At 42.2% G+C, this 16,382-nt stretch overlaps 1 protein-coding gene across 1 annotated transcript in view; it reads right to left on the bottom strand.

Moving 5' to 3' along the window:
- Positions 1-131: 131 nt before the first annotated feature.
- The window catches only part of LOC131281174 (vesicular glutamate transporter 1), a 31,486-nt gene continuing 15,235 nt past the window's right edge, over positions 132-16,382 (bottom strand). Inside the window, exons 2-7 of the mRNA XM_058310434.1 lie at positions 7,636-7,921; positions 4,327-4,560; positions 3,765-4,229; positions 3,511-3,696; positions 3,250-3,435; positions 132-527 (exon numbers count right to left, since the gene is read on the bottom strand). Coding sequence (XP_058166417.1) covers positions 132-527; positions 3,250-3,435; positions 3,511-3,696; positions 3,765-4,229; positions 4,327-4,560; positions 7,636-7,921 — 1,753 coding nt within the window. The remainder of the gene's footprint in view (positions 528-3,249; positions 3,436-3,510; positions 3,697-3,764; positions 4,230-4,326; positions 4,561-7,635; positions 7,922-16,382) is intronic.

Raw genomic sequence — 16,382 nt, 5'->3', positions numbered from 1 at the left:
CGAGTGCGTCCCAACGATATAAGAAGACACCACATGAGGGGTCACTCGCGCCAACGAAAGATACAGGTTATTGCGTCCACAGTGAGGACCTAGTTGACGTTGAATGTTACGGTTTTCTTCATTCGAGCAGGTCAATAGGTACGCTCAGTAGGGTTTCCGTGTAAGTACGTATCCCTCGCTTCCGGCTGCACCGGTTCCTCACTGATGGCGTTCGGGTGCGCGAACGGGTTCCCAGTGACGTGCTGTACCGCTCCGTAGCTGACCGTTTTGGTGCTGTTGATTTGTGCTGTTGGATCTCCGAACGGTGGGACCATACCCGTCCCACCGCCTCCTTCACCGGTTGGATCTCCGTTGAATGTCGTCTCCTTCTCGTAGCCCGTTCCGACCGGATCCCAGGCTCGTTGCTCGTCCAGCGTGGGTTCTGCCCAGGGCTGCAGCTCCCCGGATGCAAATATGGCATAGAAGGTGATACCCACCAGATGCACCGTCGCTGCTATCGTGAACACCGTCGACCAGCATGATTTTGGCTGCAAAAAGAATTAATTATTTTTGAATTATCGAAAAGCCTTAAGCACGATCAACTGAATTCGAAATTCGAATACGGATAGCGCCATCTATATCTCGCATACAGAAACATTTGTAGTACAGCTACTCAATAATTTTTTTGTACGAGTTTGATTAATTTTTTTATCTTTTTAAGATCAATTTTGATGGAGTCGCCAAGAGATGTAAAAAATTGTGAAAATTGATAAGTGCGATCTCGATAATACCAATATACATAAATTTCTCAAAACTGACTCAAGTTAATTGCGTTCGTTATACAAAACACTACTGCCAAAGTTGAATATCTTTTTCCTCATTTTAATGAGTAGTAAAGCCTGTCTCATAGTAAATTGAGCCAAAGAAATGCCGCTACTGTGGCGCCTCTAGTGGCGTCAGCCGAAAACTAATATTTTTAGTAGTATTAGTAACTAGTAACAATGAAGTTGTGAAAGTTTCAGACCTGTGCTATTGTTTTTCGCTAAATGCCGTATTTTGGAAATTGAACGACCAAAAATAAATCCGCACAAATAACTGGAGCGCCGGTGGAAAGATTGACAAGGCCTGGAATCCATAATAAAAGTAAAAAAAAAGTCAAGTATTTTTCTTCCGTACAGTTATACATAAGGTTTGTTATGAAAATAGTTTTTAACCGTTTACGTGTCCCCTGTTCTTATAAATTCACATACTTTTTTTGTCGATTTTTCGACCTGCCATTATTCTACGGTTGTCTTAGAGTGGTACAGGGCCAATAAGATTCACTTTGTACCAAAACCAAATTTCCCAGAGTTTCGCCTCATCGAAAAACACTGGGCAGTCTCAAAACTTCGTCTTAGACAAACTGGTGGAACAGTTACAGATGTTCTTGGCAAGAGGAAATGAACGGAGGCTGCGAAAACGGTGTCCCATTCCACGACATGGGCGTTAATGCAGGAAACAAAAACAAAATACGTGAATTTAAAAATACAGGGAACACGTAAATAGTAAAACCCTATTTTTATAACAAACTTTATGTAAAACTGTACCAGAAAAAAATACTTTTCATTTTTTTGTTTTTTGTTTTAATGGGTTCCCGGTCTTTTCAATTTGCTCAGTTGCCTTGGTGTTATAGTTATTTGTGCGGATTTATTTTTGGTCGTTCAATTTCCAAAATACGGCATTCAGCGAAAAACAATAGTACAGGTCTGAAACTTTCACAACTTCATTGTTACTAGTTACTAATACTACTAAAAATATTAGTTTCCGGCTGACGCCACTAGAGGCGCCAGAGTAGCGCGCTTTCTTTGGCTCAATTTACTATGAGACAGGCTTTATTTTTAACAAGTATGTGAGATTACACATTGTAAAATTGATCCGAATAAAAATATTTTTGGTTTTGATCATAAGTCAAACAGTTCTGGAAATCAGATTATATCAATTGGCGCAAGTTTTTAATTAATCCTAGAAGTACTATGATTTAAATCATCGGATTAATGAAGGAAATGATCGCTTTAAGTGGTTTTTAATTATCTTAGGATTTGTTTGCATTAGAAATAATAAGCATCGATAAGATCTTTATTAGAGGATTAGTAAATGGTTTCGTATGCAGTGAATATGTACATATGTTCATGGGTACATAATAACTTGCGTTGTGCCTTATGAATCTTTCCTGGATCTTTTGGCGTCTATCATATGACTAAAAAACGTAGGTCTTTCTACCCATTTTTGCTTTGTTAGTTATCTGATCTTTTAACATTAATGAATCTTTGGAATTCATGAATCTTTCATTGACAGAATTACACAACTCTAATAATCACCACAATTCAAGTTAAAGTTCACGAAAATGTTGAGAAAGTTAGTGAAAGTAATGTCTGCCAATTCACGCAACATTTAATTGAAAATCCGATTTAATAAGTCAAATTATTAACAACATTAAGAAGGACCTACTGTTTATAAAAAAAGTGTTGGAGTAAACCGAATAGTTTAATTCGAATGTTACTACAATAATCATTAATAAAACTGTTGAAACAACCAAACTCAGTTTGGCTGTAAATATTTGCATCCTTTCTACTCGTACGCGACCGAGGTATAAAAACAAGGCAAACCTGCCTTGTCAGCTATTGTCGTTCACGAAACGATTTATCCTTTCGAGTTCTTAAACCATACAATCTACCTCACCCACTCCATTTCTTCCTGTCAGGCTTCGAAATGCCGATGCGGCAAAAATCACATCCCTTGGCAACGGAATCTCCCAAACCGTGGGCTACGTCGGAAGGGGTTTGGTGGAATCTCCCTCCTCAAACGTTTTACAGTTTCAAGATTTTAAAAGCCATTTTCAAGCAGCCGCAGCATTTATGGTGAAAAAGAAGAGAACCGAAAGTAGTAGAATATAGGGAGGTACTTCCCACCGGTGTTCGAACAAGTGTAGGGTTTCGCTTTTTGCGCGCAACACAACGCACTTGGACGCGCTTTGTTCGGCTCCATCGAGCCGTGTAACATCATAACAAATTTAATTTATTTCATCGTAGCAAACTCTCTGCCGGAGGTTGATAAATGAATGAATGGACGAGGGGTTATTTAGCTGAATCGTTGCTCGAATCAATGCAACCGGATAGACATCCTTCTAGCTTTCATTGTTGGATAATGGACATCACTTGATGTGATGCACGACGGGCCGACAATTCGATTAGGAATGTAGACGCATGCTCAACAGCTTCTTCTAGGTCTTACCTGCCCTCGGGTGAGATGGTCTATCGCTATGGGACAGATTAGTCCCGCTATCGTCCCGATGCCGTTGGACATTCCCATCAAAATACTCGCGTAACGTGGGGCGATGTCCAGATGGTTGACGTTGTAGCCCGATATTGCGAACCCACTAAAGGCCACTCCGAGCGTCAGTGCCGTCACGGCGCCCATCTATATCCGACGAGAGAATTGTGTTTAGTTTAGGTGTGCTTTAGTCCATCAAATAGAAGAACAGGTTGTACTTACGGAGCTTGTGGCGTGAGCTACCACCAGGAAGAAGAGACCCTCGAGTCCAAACCCGCCACAGTTGAACAGCTTCCGTACGTTGGTGGTGGACAGGAGTCCCGTCTTTCGGATGTGATCGGCCAGCATGCCCCCGAACGGTACAATGATCGTCATCAGCAAGTGTGGCAGTGCTCCCAGTAAACCAGTCTGTGTAAGAAATCGGAAAGTAAACCTCAATCATATTGACTTCGGTTGCTTCCGTTCAAAGATTTTACCTCTTCGATTCGGAAGTCAAACGAGTGCTTCAGGTATGCACTCTGATACAGCACCAGCAGATAGAAGTTCCACGAGCGGCAAAAGTTGGCCACGATGATCGCGTACACCGGCATCGAGGTGAGAAAGTGTCGCCAAGGGGTCGTCGCAATGGTCGGCATCGGCAGCGACACCGACTCGCCGAGTGACTTTTCGATGTACTTCAGCTCCTTGACGGAGATGGTTGGATGTTGCCGCGGTTTCTCGAACGACAGCCACAACCAGAAGCAGTACCATATGAGTCCCATCACGCCGTAGAAGTAGAACGGAGCGTGCCAGCTGATTGAACCGGTCAGGATGCCGGACATGGGCATGCCTATCACGACGCCCGCGTACGACCCGCTGAACGCCATCGTCGCCAACCGGGAGCGCTCGAGCGGAGGGGCCCAGAATCGCCAGATTCCGTGACACGCTGGATAAGTTACACCCTAAAGGAAATTGCGGCAAACGGTAGGAGAGGATTAAATCCCTAATGAAGCCCTTCGGTACGATGTGTCTAGAAAGTTATGGAACCGAGTCACTCACCTCCACCAGACCCTGCAGGACTCGCACCAGAATGACGACGGTGGGATGTAGCATCATGGCGCCCGGGACGAGCAGATTCAGAAAGGCCGAGATGGCGATGGCCGTGCCGAAGATGCGGTTCGCCGGGAACATCGAGGCCAGGAAGCCACCGGGCACTTGCGTTACCAAGTAGCCCCAGAAGAACGACGAGTCGACGGCACTTTCCATCGCGACCGTCCAGTTATACTTTACCGACTATGGAATCAACAAAAGAAAATAGCAACATATTATTTTGGATAAGCTTTTTTTAAATGATAGATTACGCTAAGCTCGATGCTCCGGGAAAAGGATTGAAATTAGTGTTTAATCGTATGCTACTCAACACACACAGCACAGTAAAGTGTGGCATCACACACGCACCTTGCAAAAAGATTTTTGTAGCACCAGAGGCGGACCATAGGAAAAGCAAATAAGGCAACTGCTCAGGACCCGAAGCTATCCAGAGCCGCGTGCTTTTTATCGCATTTTCATAATATAAAGTTGAAATCTTATTAATTATTTAGTCGAAGGATGTTTTACTTGTCTTATCTAGAGTTGGTGGCTTTTTGGATTTACTTTCAAATGAATGAATTTTTCAAATGTAGGTATAGAATGCTACATTTGGACAATTTAGATTTTGATGGATTTTGGTAATGAAAGTTGACACCAATTATGCTGCAAGGATCAATACTAGAATCATTTCCTATGTTTCGGTAGAAGATCAATCCACTAACGTATATTATCCTATCAGAACGGTTGAACAAAGAATCCTCTCAGAACGGTTGGAGTATGGCAATATATGAATTAGCAAAATCTCTTGTACATTTCTATATTTGGACATAATCCTCCACGTTTTGAAAACTTTGCCTTTGAAACACTTTGAAACTTTTGAAACTTTGAAACAGAAAAAAGGTCTTGTTGAGTTGAAAAAGTTGTGAAATGATCGAAAAGCTATTTCAGATGTAATATGGGTGAGTAAAGAAAACATATGAGTGGTGAAAAAGTGTTATAAAGCATGTTTTTGGGGCCTCAACTCATTATCGCTTAAGGCCCTTAAATCCCTTAGTCCGTCTCGACCAATATAGTGTACTACTACTGTTGAATGGTGGAAGTTTGGAAAGAATAACTTTCCATTCTTGTATCAATGATAGACACGCTTTGCGAATAGTGAAAAGTTACGGATTTTACGCTTAAAACGCTAGAACTGTAACTAACTACGAACAGTTTCGGAAAATACTCGCTTTTCCGTTATGGCATGGCATTTGGTTAACAATTCACAAGAAGGTTGTGATATGGAAAATTTTTCCCAACTTACAACACTTTTGATTTTTTTTTTGTTTTTTTTTGTGCTTTCATTGGAAACATTTCATATGGAAACATTTTCCCCACTTAAAACACTTTAATTTTTATTTTTTTTTACTTTCTAACACTAACTAATAGGTCAATGTTACACTTAAAATGGTAGTAGACTGTAATTAGATACATGCCCGTTTCATAATATTTATTAATTTGTATATTTCTGACTTGAGACTTAAGAGGTTGGCACTAGTGGTATATTACATTTGCTTATCTTGATTTGAAAGCATGCTTCTCGTGTACTTGAAACATTGATGATGAAACGAAGAATTATAAAAGTAAAGAAAAGATTAACATCCATTTTAGAATAAATCTATAGATCGATTATTGATAAAGATAATGTTCTAAAGCTATGTACAACACATTAATTAAAAATATTGTAGAATAGCTCTAGGTATGTTTTCGAGTACATGAATTATTTATTTTTATTCTTCTGATGAACGATTCGTTTCATATATTTTTTCTTATTTTTGACTAGCTTTTAACTAAAGCTTAACAAGTTTTAACTCTCTCGTAGAAGATCTCATATCTATTGTTAAACAAAAGCGTTAAGTAATCAATTTAATTTATTTTCAATTATAATCACAGAAAACTCGAAATTTCGAGTATGAAAATTCTTATGTAATCTTTTGACATCTTTGTTAAGCAGTTTTTATTTGTACTCATTGAACCTGGAGTGTGCATTTACATAAATCCATTTCCTAATGTTAAATCGACCCGATGCAACCGGAAACGAAGCATTTTTTTACGGTCATAGGCCAAACAAAAGAACGAAAGTGTTGCCAAACTGCCAGTCAAACCAAAGCAAGCAAACTAGAAATAAAGAGAAGAAATCCAACGGGAAACGACATCCGTTAGCGCATCATGAATGGCGTACTCTCAGCGTGGCGTCGATGGATCGCACGAGGCCCGAGGTTTGTTGTCATTTTCTTGCCTTTTTATGCTCGTTTCCGGCAGTTTTTCCGCCCGACTCGCCATTTCGTTATCCGTTTCCTTCAGTCCAACCCTCCGTCCCTCCTTATTCGTGTCATTATGCATCCCTCGTTCATCGACCGAATTGATGACGGCGAACACAGGTCCCTTTTATGTACCCGGCCGCTACTCGGCACCCCCTTCCCTCTCAATTTCCCGACTAGCCGTCATCGATGAACGGGAAAACCCTCGGCGCAATGACTCATGAATAAAAAATTATCATCTTTTGTCGTCGCATTTCTCTAATAAATGCTTCCATTATGTTTGACTCCATAAAATTTCATATTTTTCCATCGGATTTTGATCCAACATTTTTCTCTCTTTTCCAGTCCCCCACTATATCCGGGGAACCGAAAATGGTCAGTCATTCGGGTTCGTCGATGGTATCCTGCTTGCGACCGTGTGCACACGCGTGTGTATCGTCGCCGTTATCTATTATTGCATATCGACTCGAACCGGGGAAAAATACTATAGGTAGTGCTTTATGTTGCCCGCTTCATTATCTTTCATTTACCTCCGCCAAACGACTCGGATCGCTCAGGAATCTCTCCGGAAAATGGTCCTACATTGTAATTTCCTTTTTTCTCCCTGCTCACTTCTATCGACGGTCGCTTATACTGACGCTTGGCGACGGTAACATAAATTGCACGATATTTTGGAGCCAACACGATTCATTCCATTCTTCAAAGACACCTACGTGACACAATGAGCCTACAAACAGGGCCAGGATGGAATGTTCCGGCTTCATGTAGGGAAAGGTAAAGCGTAGCGAAAATTCTAATCGAAACGCACCGATCGCTCACACAAAAAAAAGGACATCGGTGACGACACGTGTCGAATAATTATCAACGGCTAAAAGCAACGCGTGTGCTTCCTTTTTCGGAAGGTGGACTCACGCTAGCACCACATCGAAGGTAATGGGACGAAAAGTCGAAATGAAAGGATTGGGAGAGACTCACTTACCCCATTCTCGAACTGCAGCTTGGCCATGCCCATGTTGCAGCGCATGCCGAACGAAATGATGAAGCCCAAGCAGGTCATCAGCGAGATCGTGTAGCGGGTCGTCTTGATGCAGGGACACTCCGCCCGGACGTACTTGTCGACATGGCGCAGCGGGGGACGCTCGATCTCTTCGAACGACATCGGCGAATCGTTGCCCCCGGTGTCCGCCTGGTAGGCGCCCCCGACCGCCGCCCCGTCCATCTGGTCGTAGCCATGTTTGGGCATTTCGAACTTTTCGAAGCCGGCACTGAAAGGACAGAAGGAAAGATTGATTTTATATTGCATTCGTACAGTTTAGTTTAGTTTAGTTTAGCGCAGTTCAAATCAACGATATCAACAAGTTTTACACTCAAATTCTATCCTACAAATTTTTTTCCAGAATGACAAATTGTTTTTTCATACATATTTCTTCAGTTCTTTTGTCTTACTTTTACTCAAACTTCAACAGCCTGTCAGGAAAATACACGCCCGTGCCCGCCACCGAAATATAATTGAGAAAACGAAATTAAATGAGAAAGACCCACTTAACGTCATTTCCGTCCACGCGTAAGGTTCGCGCGAAGTCGTCTTTGTACCCTTGAGCAGACGGAGATGATTCCGCTTTCTTCGCTGGAAGACGATCTTTAAGGGGAGCACACATTTGCGTTGGATGATTCATTTTTCCGCACACCGAACACGGCGGGGATAAGTGTAGGGAAATCGAGAGAAAACGGGCCTTAGAGTAGCTTGTAATGGAGAAGCTCTTTATATCGTGTTCGTTCGGGAAAACCCCTCGGTAGACTGAAGCAAGGAAATTCCAAAGCCTGTTAACAGTGTAGAACCAGTACGATACTTCATGAAGACGACAATGTTCTTCATCGTATTCTGTGTGCGACCAGCTCCTTGTTTTTCGCAAAGTTTTCCATCCTACCCGAATGGGATGGCAAATTTGTCGTTCTCATTTGCGGCTGTCGCCGTAAAGAATCCTTCGTTAGGCTCTACGATTATGATTATGAGCCACATTTGTCCCGCACTAAACGAGCCTAGGCGAACCGACGAGGAAACCGAAAGACGACGCTCTCCGTTCAAGATGCAGTACAAGTTAACTTCCCCGCCATAAGGAAGGTATATTCGATCGATTACTATCGCCACGTGTAGCTGTTAGTTCCTTACCGATGGAACACCAAGCATCACTCTAAAATCAGACTTCCACTTAGCGACAACAAATTGCTTCACTCACCAAACTTTACGGTGAGCAATAAATCGCAAAATATTTCATCTCCTATGGAACAAAGTAAAAAGGAAAAAAGTGGCACTTGGAAGCATAAAAAATAATTGATTTGATAAATGTCACCCAATAAACAAGCCGCAAAACAAGAACCGACGACGACAACGACGACGACGACGACGACGCGTCTAGTCGTCGCCTTGTTGCGAGGACTCCCTCGGTTTGTCTCCGACCAGACAGGATTGTAATGGCGAATGAAACAAAATTATCCTTTCATCCACCAGACATCAGGTCTGGCTTGGTTCAATCCGGTGGTCGTGCAGAGAGACAAACCCGGAGGGTTGGAATGCCCATTCTGTGGTGAGAGGTTTTGATTTTAGCTAAGGCCGGATTCGTGCATTCAAGAATAGAACATAAACCCGTCAGATTTATACTTTTCCCAACGAAAACATGTAAAAAAAATCAAACGGAATGGAAAACCCTGTCGTCTGGCCGGAATTATCGTTGACAAACATAATTAAGTTACTAACCAGAAGTTCGCTAACATTGTTTACTAATATCCGCCCTCGAACACGCTCAAAAACAAAATTCCCTTCCGAAACGTTTGGATGATTCGACAAAAGTGCACCACATCTCCTCCTGGTGGAGAATTTTCTCCGAGTGATGAAATTGAATTTCCGACTATTCGATCCCTGAAAAGCGATGATAAACTTTGCCATCATTGCAACATAGCTTCGTGCTCGAGATTTGGTTACATCATCGTTCTTCAAGAGGATTGGAGGGTTATGTTTGTGCTGACGGCGATGACGATAATGATGACGTTGATGAGCTTTTCCAAGGAAAGATTAGGGGAAAATGCACACGTATTGATCGGTCATCGACAAACTTATCGAATGAGCTGGGCGGATGTTTACTAATCCTGACTAACTTTTTGGGACGGGTGCATGAGATTGATTGCATCAGAAATGGGATCTTGCCAGGCTTATCTTGAACGATAATCAGAATAGCACACTATGGGTCAAAATAATTATGAGTTTAGGATAAACATTACCATATATTGACGAACTATATTATTGAATCCTTTATTTTAAGTGTAAAACAACCCCAAGACTAAAGGAGTTTTAAATAAAACTCGATGAAAAAACATCCCGCCTCCATTTTAACCATCACGAGCCACAGATGGATTACCTATATCTCATACAGACATAGTACATTGCACCAGTGGACCATGTTCATACTTAATCGAAATTTATTGCCTCAGACATCCGCCAGTGGAACGCAACATGCAAATGAAGCCAACGCCAACGGTTGCCATACACCCCTGTGCGTTGTTTCCTAGCGCATAAATATCAATTTCGCCGTCAAGCACGTGTCGGCCCGACACCAAACAATCCAATCCACCGGCTGGGAAACCTCTTCGGCCCATCGGTGGCTGCACCGTTCTAGCCGATGGATGAAATTAATGAAATCGCTTTTCAAGCACTTTTAATTTAAATTTGTCAGCACTTCAAACGATTGAACACATCACGAGGGAAATGTGAAGAAAGGTAAACCAGAGAAAGGTGGCTTCAAATCGTCGTCGGTGTCGTAGTCGTCGTCGCTGTTGCCGTAAGCCATGAGATAGGACGATTTTCCGGGGAACCCGTCTACCCTCAAGAGTGAGCAGATCATCGAACCGAATCCTGACACGTTCCACGGCAGGAATCATTGAAATCCAATTCCCGTAAATATCATTTACAATTCTTCGGAGACTTAGCTTTTAATTCACTGGATTTCCTGTCGCTACTGCTGAACGGTCGTGGAAGGTGTTTTTCTTTTCCTTCTTTTTTTACAGCAGAAGATGTAACTTGATCCCTTTCCCGCAATCAGGTACCACGGGATCTGTTATCTTCCCGGATGTATTGGCTTGGTGAACTCAAATTGTTCGGAGAAGTAAAATAATCTGACGATTTTTATCAATGATGCAACTTTCATTTCAGCCTTTACGGAGATAAAGAAGGTACGATAATCTTACCGCCGGAAAGTGATGGATCAATGTAAACAACGTTTAATATTTAAACGATTAGATTGTTTTTGGCTCAATGTGGTTAAGGTGAGTTTAAATAATACAATCTATTCGAAATGACAACTTTGAATACAACCCGGCTGGCAGAATCATCATGATTTCTCGTTCTGTCTAATTGACGATTTTAACCAACAAAACGAGAAAGCATGATGGTTAAGTCGGTCGGGAAGTCTGTTAAAGCACTTAGTAAAGTCTTTTCCTCAAGAAGTTTGATAATCAAATGAAGCCATTCCATTTTTTTTTATAAAATTTTAATTTAAATTAGCAAAGGGTTTGAATCGAGGAATTTTATTTGGATGTATTTGTAGAGCACAAGTTTTGAGCAAATCACTTTGCGGAATTATTTGTTTTTACGATTGCGATTTACGTTTAGTTTTAAGACGAACAAATTGTTTTGATTTCTGTAGAGTCTTTAAAATCCACCCTTCAATTCTACTCAATCTCTTCTAGCAAAATACACATACAGGCCCTCATCAAAGTCTGATCAACAGGTTAACGAGAAAGAGGAATAGCCTCTCCTTGGTCAAACGACCAAATCATCACTGCTTCAAATCCCGTCACAATCTCGTCTAAAAGAGTCGAACAAATCGCGGCGAAACATCGTGGTGAATATTTTATGAAATGAAACCAACACCCGCCCAAATGTCGGCACCTCTGCCAATCGGCAGCCCGTGACGGTCGGGAAATTCATACGTCCTTTGGGAGCGCTGTGGTGAAACTTTTATGATTATGCTCTGAGGTGCGCCTTAGGTTTCCCCTTCTTCGAAGATAGTCGACCCAACACTCGCACTCGGGCTCTTGCTGTGTTGATTCGCTTGTTATGTTAGTGATTTGATTTCGAGCTCGCGATATCGTGCTACCTTTGTCGGTGGAAGGACTCCGACCCGTAGCTGCTTCCGCAGCAATGGGGGAGAGGTTTAGAGCGCAACTTCCCCTACTCGGGGACGTGCGTGGGAAAGAAATACATAATTTATGTTATTAACTGGTAACAATCCGCTTTACGTGCACGACTCTGGGGATGGTAGATGTTTCCTTTGGTAATGTGTTTTTCCCCATGTCTGGCGAGGGGTTGGGATCAGCGATAAGCTCGCCGGGAGGAAGACCGGTAATTGACGATATCAACCGTTTGAGTTTGGCTAATTGATATTGACTCCCTGTTCCGGGGACGATATGAATCGTCATAACTGTGGCTCAGAGGAAAACATAGTTCTTTTAAACATCAAAAGCATAAAAAAGATTTAAAAAACTGGCGCATGAATAGCTTCTGTATTTAGAATTTCAATTTGATAGGACTAAGTGTAAATGGAACAAGCAACTGAAAATTTAGAAATACACAACCTTCAGATCGATTTGTGGCCCCATTTCTTATCACAAAAATATAAAATTAGTTTTTAATGCGTGTTTTAATGTCAAACTATGTAGCACACTTTTTGTTTCTCTTTGAGCTAAAATGTATTCTTTGGAAGCTATTTCATTAATACTCGAAAATGAGATCCACTCCAACTCTATCTTTTTTATTTACTCCTAGCGCGACCCTGAAAAGGAAAAACTGATTGAAAAATAAAGCCACAAATGGTTTTTTGAAAATGTAAATTACACAGTTCAAATGACATTTGAAAACTAAAAATATGTTATTAGATAAAAATAACAAAGCAATAAAACTAGCTGCTTCAAATGTATGCATCGGCTTCAATTTGATATACCATGCCTGATTCTCAGAAATAAGTGAGTTTACAAATTTATAAGGAAATGAAAAATGTACAACTAACGAAGTTAAAAGTTCAAAACATTTTTTAATTTTTTAAGCATCTAACCCTTACGAGAACATGATACTCGGGAAATATAAGTTTTAGTGAATTAGTGGACAATCAATTATGTTCCAAGGTGAGTTGAATGTTGGCGTACGAAAGAAGATTTTCATTGCAGAAAACCAAATCACTGTTACAAAAATAATGCTTAATAAATAAACCGTATTTATAGTTGCAATCAAGTGTGCTAAAATGTATGAAATAATATTGGACAGAGGAGAAATCCATCATCTGTCCGGAGAAGCATAAAGACAAATAAAACCCTCACCATGCACTACAAGTACAAAATGAGAAATTTTATTAAAAAACGGATAAACCACCATCGTTGGTCGCAAATGCCAACGACTCATCGAAAACATGTTCACACACAACCGAAAAGTTAAACATTTGCTCAAAAGCTATTAAACACAAGTTGGGAAAGATGGGACGGTTTTCTACGACTCGAGTTCTTTGTGATAAACAACGAAAAAGTAAGTGTATCTTGTCTGCTCCGGAGCCAGAAACAAGAGATATGCAAATAAATTTAATTTCTAAATTATGGATCATACCAATATTTGCCGTGTTTGTTGACTCACACCGAAGGGCAAGTTTGTTTCGACGCAAGAGTAAACATAATAACAGCTCTCTTTAAACCACCACCATCACCGAAAGGTTTTCCCTCGGCCGATGCATCAGCATCCTGTCTAGGGTTAAGCGGTTGTGTTTACTGCTCCTGGCGAGGGCCTTCCGATTCCCCCGCGGCAAAACTCTCAAACCGACAATTCCTCCCAAGGGAGCTGACTCGAGGGTTTCTGTGCGTAGAGCCCCCGAGAGACCAATATTTTTCTTTACCTTACCTTTCGGCAAGGGAAAACTGTAACGGATATCAATCAAAATTAGATCAGCTTATCGACGAATGCCATCAAGCCGTACAACTTTTCCTCTGCCGACACCAGTCGATCACCATCAGATTTTGAAGGTCATCTCTCGAACCGTTCCTAGCGGCCATATGTGGGCGCCGTTGCTTATCTCCACCAGCACATCATTCGATTAAGCCTTTCATTGTAGCGCGATGATTGAATTTCCGGTTGAAGTACTTCTATCGATTTCGGAAGCTGCCACTACCGCTCAAGAACTGAAGTCGGCTTTAATGAAGTTTTGATTGATGGACTGCGACTGCGAGGGTGCGTTCGCTTGCCGGAGTTCATTAAAAACGGATTTAGTTTTGGCATCCGTCAAACCTTGTCATAAAAAATCATTAAAGTCCTCTTCAAAGTGAAGTGCGGACTGCGTATGTATTGCCATCCACTTACTGGACCTAATTTTGTTGCTAAACAACGAAAGTATTCCTTCCCAACGATTGTTTTCGCAATTCCTCACGTAGTTGGACTTTTGTAATTTCCACTCTGCTCCCATAAACGATGCGAGCAAAGGAAGCAAAATAAAAACGAACATCGAGACGAAAGGAAACCCAAGCACTTATTTATTCATTAAACGGTAATCGTTCGTGCGAAATTGAATTTCCCTCCTATTATGGCCTCCCCTGAAAGGTAGGCAATCACAGGTTGCATCACAATTGCTCTCTCGCTTTCCTTCAACCGCTTCTCCTTTACTGTCACTCTATCTAATTATCAGCCATCTTCCCATCAACAGCATCTGGGCGGAAAGTTTCCCGTGCGGTCCTTTTTTATCTCCTTGTCGAAGCGGAAGCGGAACAAACATCACGACCGGGGGCCGGAAAAACGGAAGATCATTCGGTCGAGCCGGTAAAAACCCCGACCATGAAGTCTGGACGGTGCGAGCGAACCGTTCTCCCCGTTTCCAGCGGCAACCGACGTCATTGGAGGGGTTTCACCGACGAACAGAACCACGCTCCAATGGAAAAATCTCCGTCAAAGATAAGAACAGCGAGATGCGATGAAAAAGTCTCGAATCAAATCTTTTCCTATGGAATCCTAACCGCTGTCGGTTACGGGGCCGGGCCTGACGTGACCGAAGGTCTTCTTCGGGAAAGCAATCATTAAAAATAGCTGTTAAAAGATTGAATCGTGCAGATTATGTAACATAATAGAATACCGTCTCCCTGTGGGTTCGGTTCGAGCCTTAGCTCTTTGTATCGTGAACGCATCCTGGACGTGCTTCACAATAACATCAGGAAGCAGTGGCTAGTTTTACGGAGAAGAAAAGCAGCATTAGATGGTATTGTTTTTCCAACGTCTCCTTGTAACCCCCAAACATTCTGTAAACATCCTAAGAAGATCGTGTCTTTGCAGTACACCTCAAAGTTTCTTTTCCACGACGACGCTTTGGCCCCCGAAGTTCATCTTCAAACCTCCAACACGAACGCGTTGAGTCCTGTCAATCTTTTCCACAAATCTCCCCATGGATCGGTAGCTGTCCTTAGTGGAGCACGACGACGAACCGTAACCCGTTTTTCCTCCGTCTGTCCGAAAAGAAATCGAACGCAAAACGTAGGCGCGAGGTGGAGGAAAAATAGAAATGTAATAAAACCGATACATGACCCTTCGGAAGAAAGAAAAACAGCAATCAAATGAATTGGCAGGATTGATATCCGTCCGTCTGTCGATGGGCAGCCCTAGCCCAATTCCCTTCGAAACCAAATATGTACACACACACACACACGTAGTTTTCCGCGCCACTTTTCCCCGCAGAAGAAAATCACGACCCTTCAATTGAAGTGGAAAGCCGGAAGCGAAAACACACAAAGGGGAAAAACGGGGGAGGGGGCAAAAACATAAACAAGAACCCCGGAACTGGTGAAGCCCTGTCAGCGAGAGATTTTGCAACAACCATTCCCGTAATCCTGGGAGTCGACGGGTCTTTCCACCCTTCGTTTTCCTTGGGAGTAAAACCGTTTTACAAGAAGTTTTCGTCTAAGCCAGGTCCGTTCAGATTTTGTGTATGTTTTTCTTTTTTCACTTGAAATAAAATCTTATGCAAGGATTTGAGCGACAAAGAAAAACAGTGGTAAAACGTTCCACAACTCTTTTTTCGAGGATTGAGTTTACAAGTTCGGTTCATTTTACCTCTTTTACGGCAACGAATTGTGGCAAAGACATTTTATCACGCTGATGATTGTTACGTAATGATGTAATTTAAAGTCATTTCTCAAGAAAAGAACTCCGGGTTCGGGATGGTAGATTAACGTCTAGAAGATCGTCTTCCCCCTCGACGCGCCGGCTCGGATGACGGGTGTTGATTTATGGCGAATCGTTCCCGAGAGCCAAAAAGACGAAATAAAAAAAACCTCGTCGTCTCAGAATACCTCTACTCCAGAACGTGCCCTGGCGGGCGCTGAAATATTGGTACAAATCCGTTGAAATTCAATTCCTGGTCGCGATAACGCCGGCCCGGAATTCTAAATAATGGCAATTTTTCATACACCATGCGACACCACTTGAAGGACGAAGAGAAAGGAAAAAACACCATCAAAGGGACGTGGCTGGCTTTTGGGAAAAGGGAGGCACAACCCAACCGAAGCGCCCAAGCGAAACCTCATATTGATTGCCGATTGTTTCGTTGAGCCGGAAGTGCGGGCGAGTGCCGGAAACCTTCCCTTGGCCGGAGAATCGGTGAAAATGAATGCGAAAGTCTGCCTTCGAATGTTCCTACAAAGATCGGCAAAAAG

Source organism: Anopheles ziemanni, chromosome 2 (genome assembly GCF_943734765.1).
Source record: "Anopheles ziemanni chromosome 2, idAnoZiCoDA_A2_x.2, whole genome shotgun sequence".
NCBI classification, from domain to species: domain Eukaryota; kingdom Metazoa; phylum Arthropoda; class Insecta; order Diptera; family Culicidae; genus Anopheles; species Anopheles ziemanni.
Note: the sequence above shows the minus strand (reverse complement) of the source record. Positions and strands in the feature narration are given on the sequence as shown.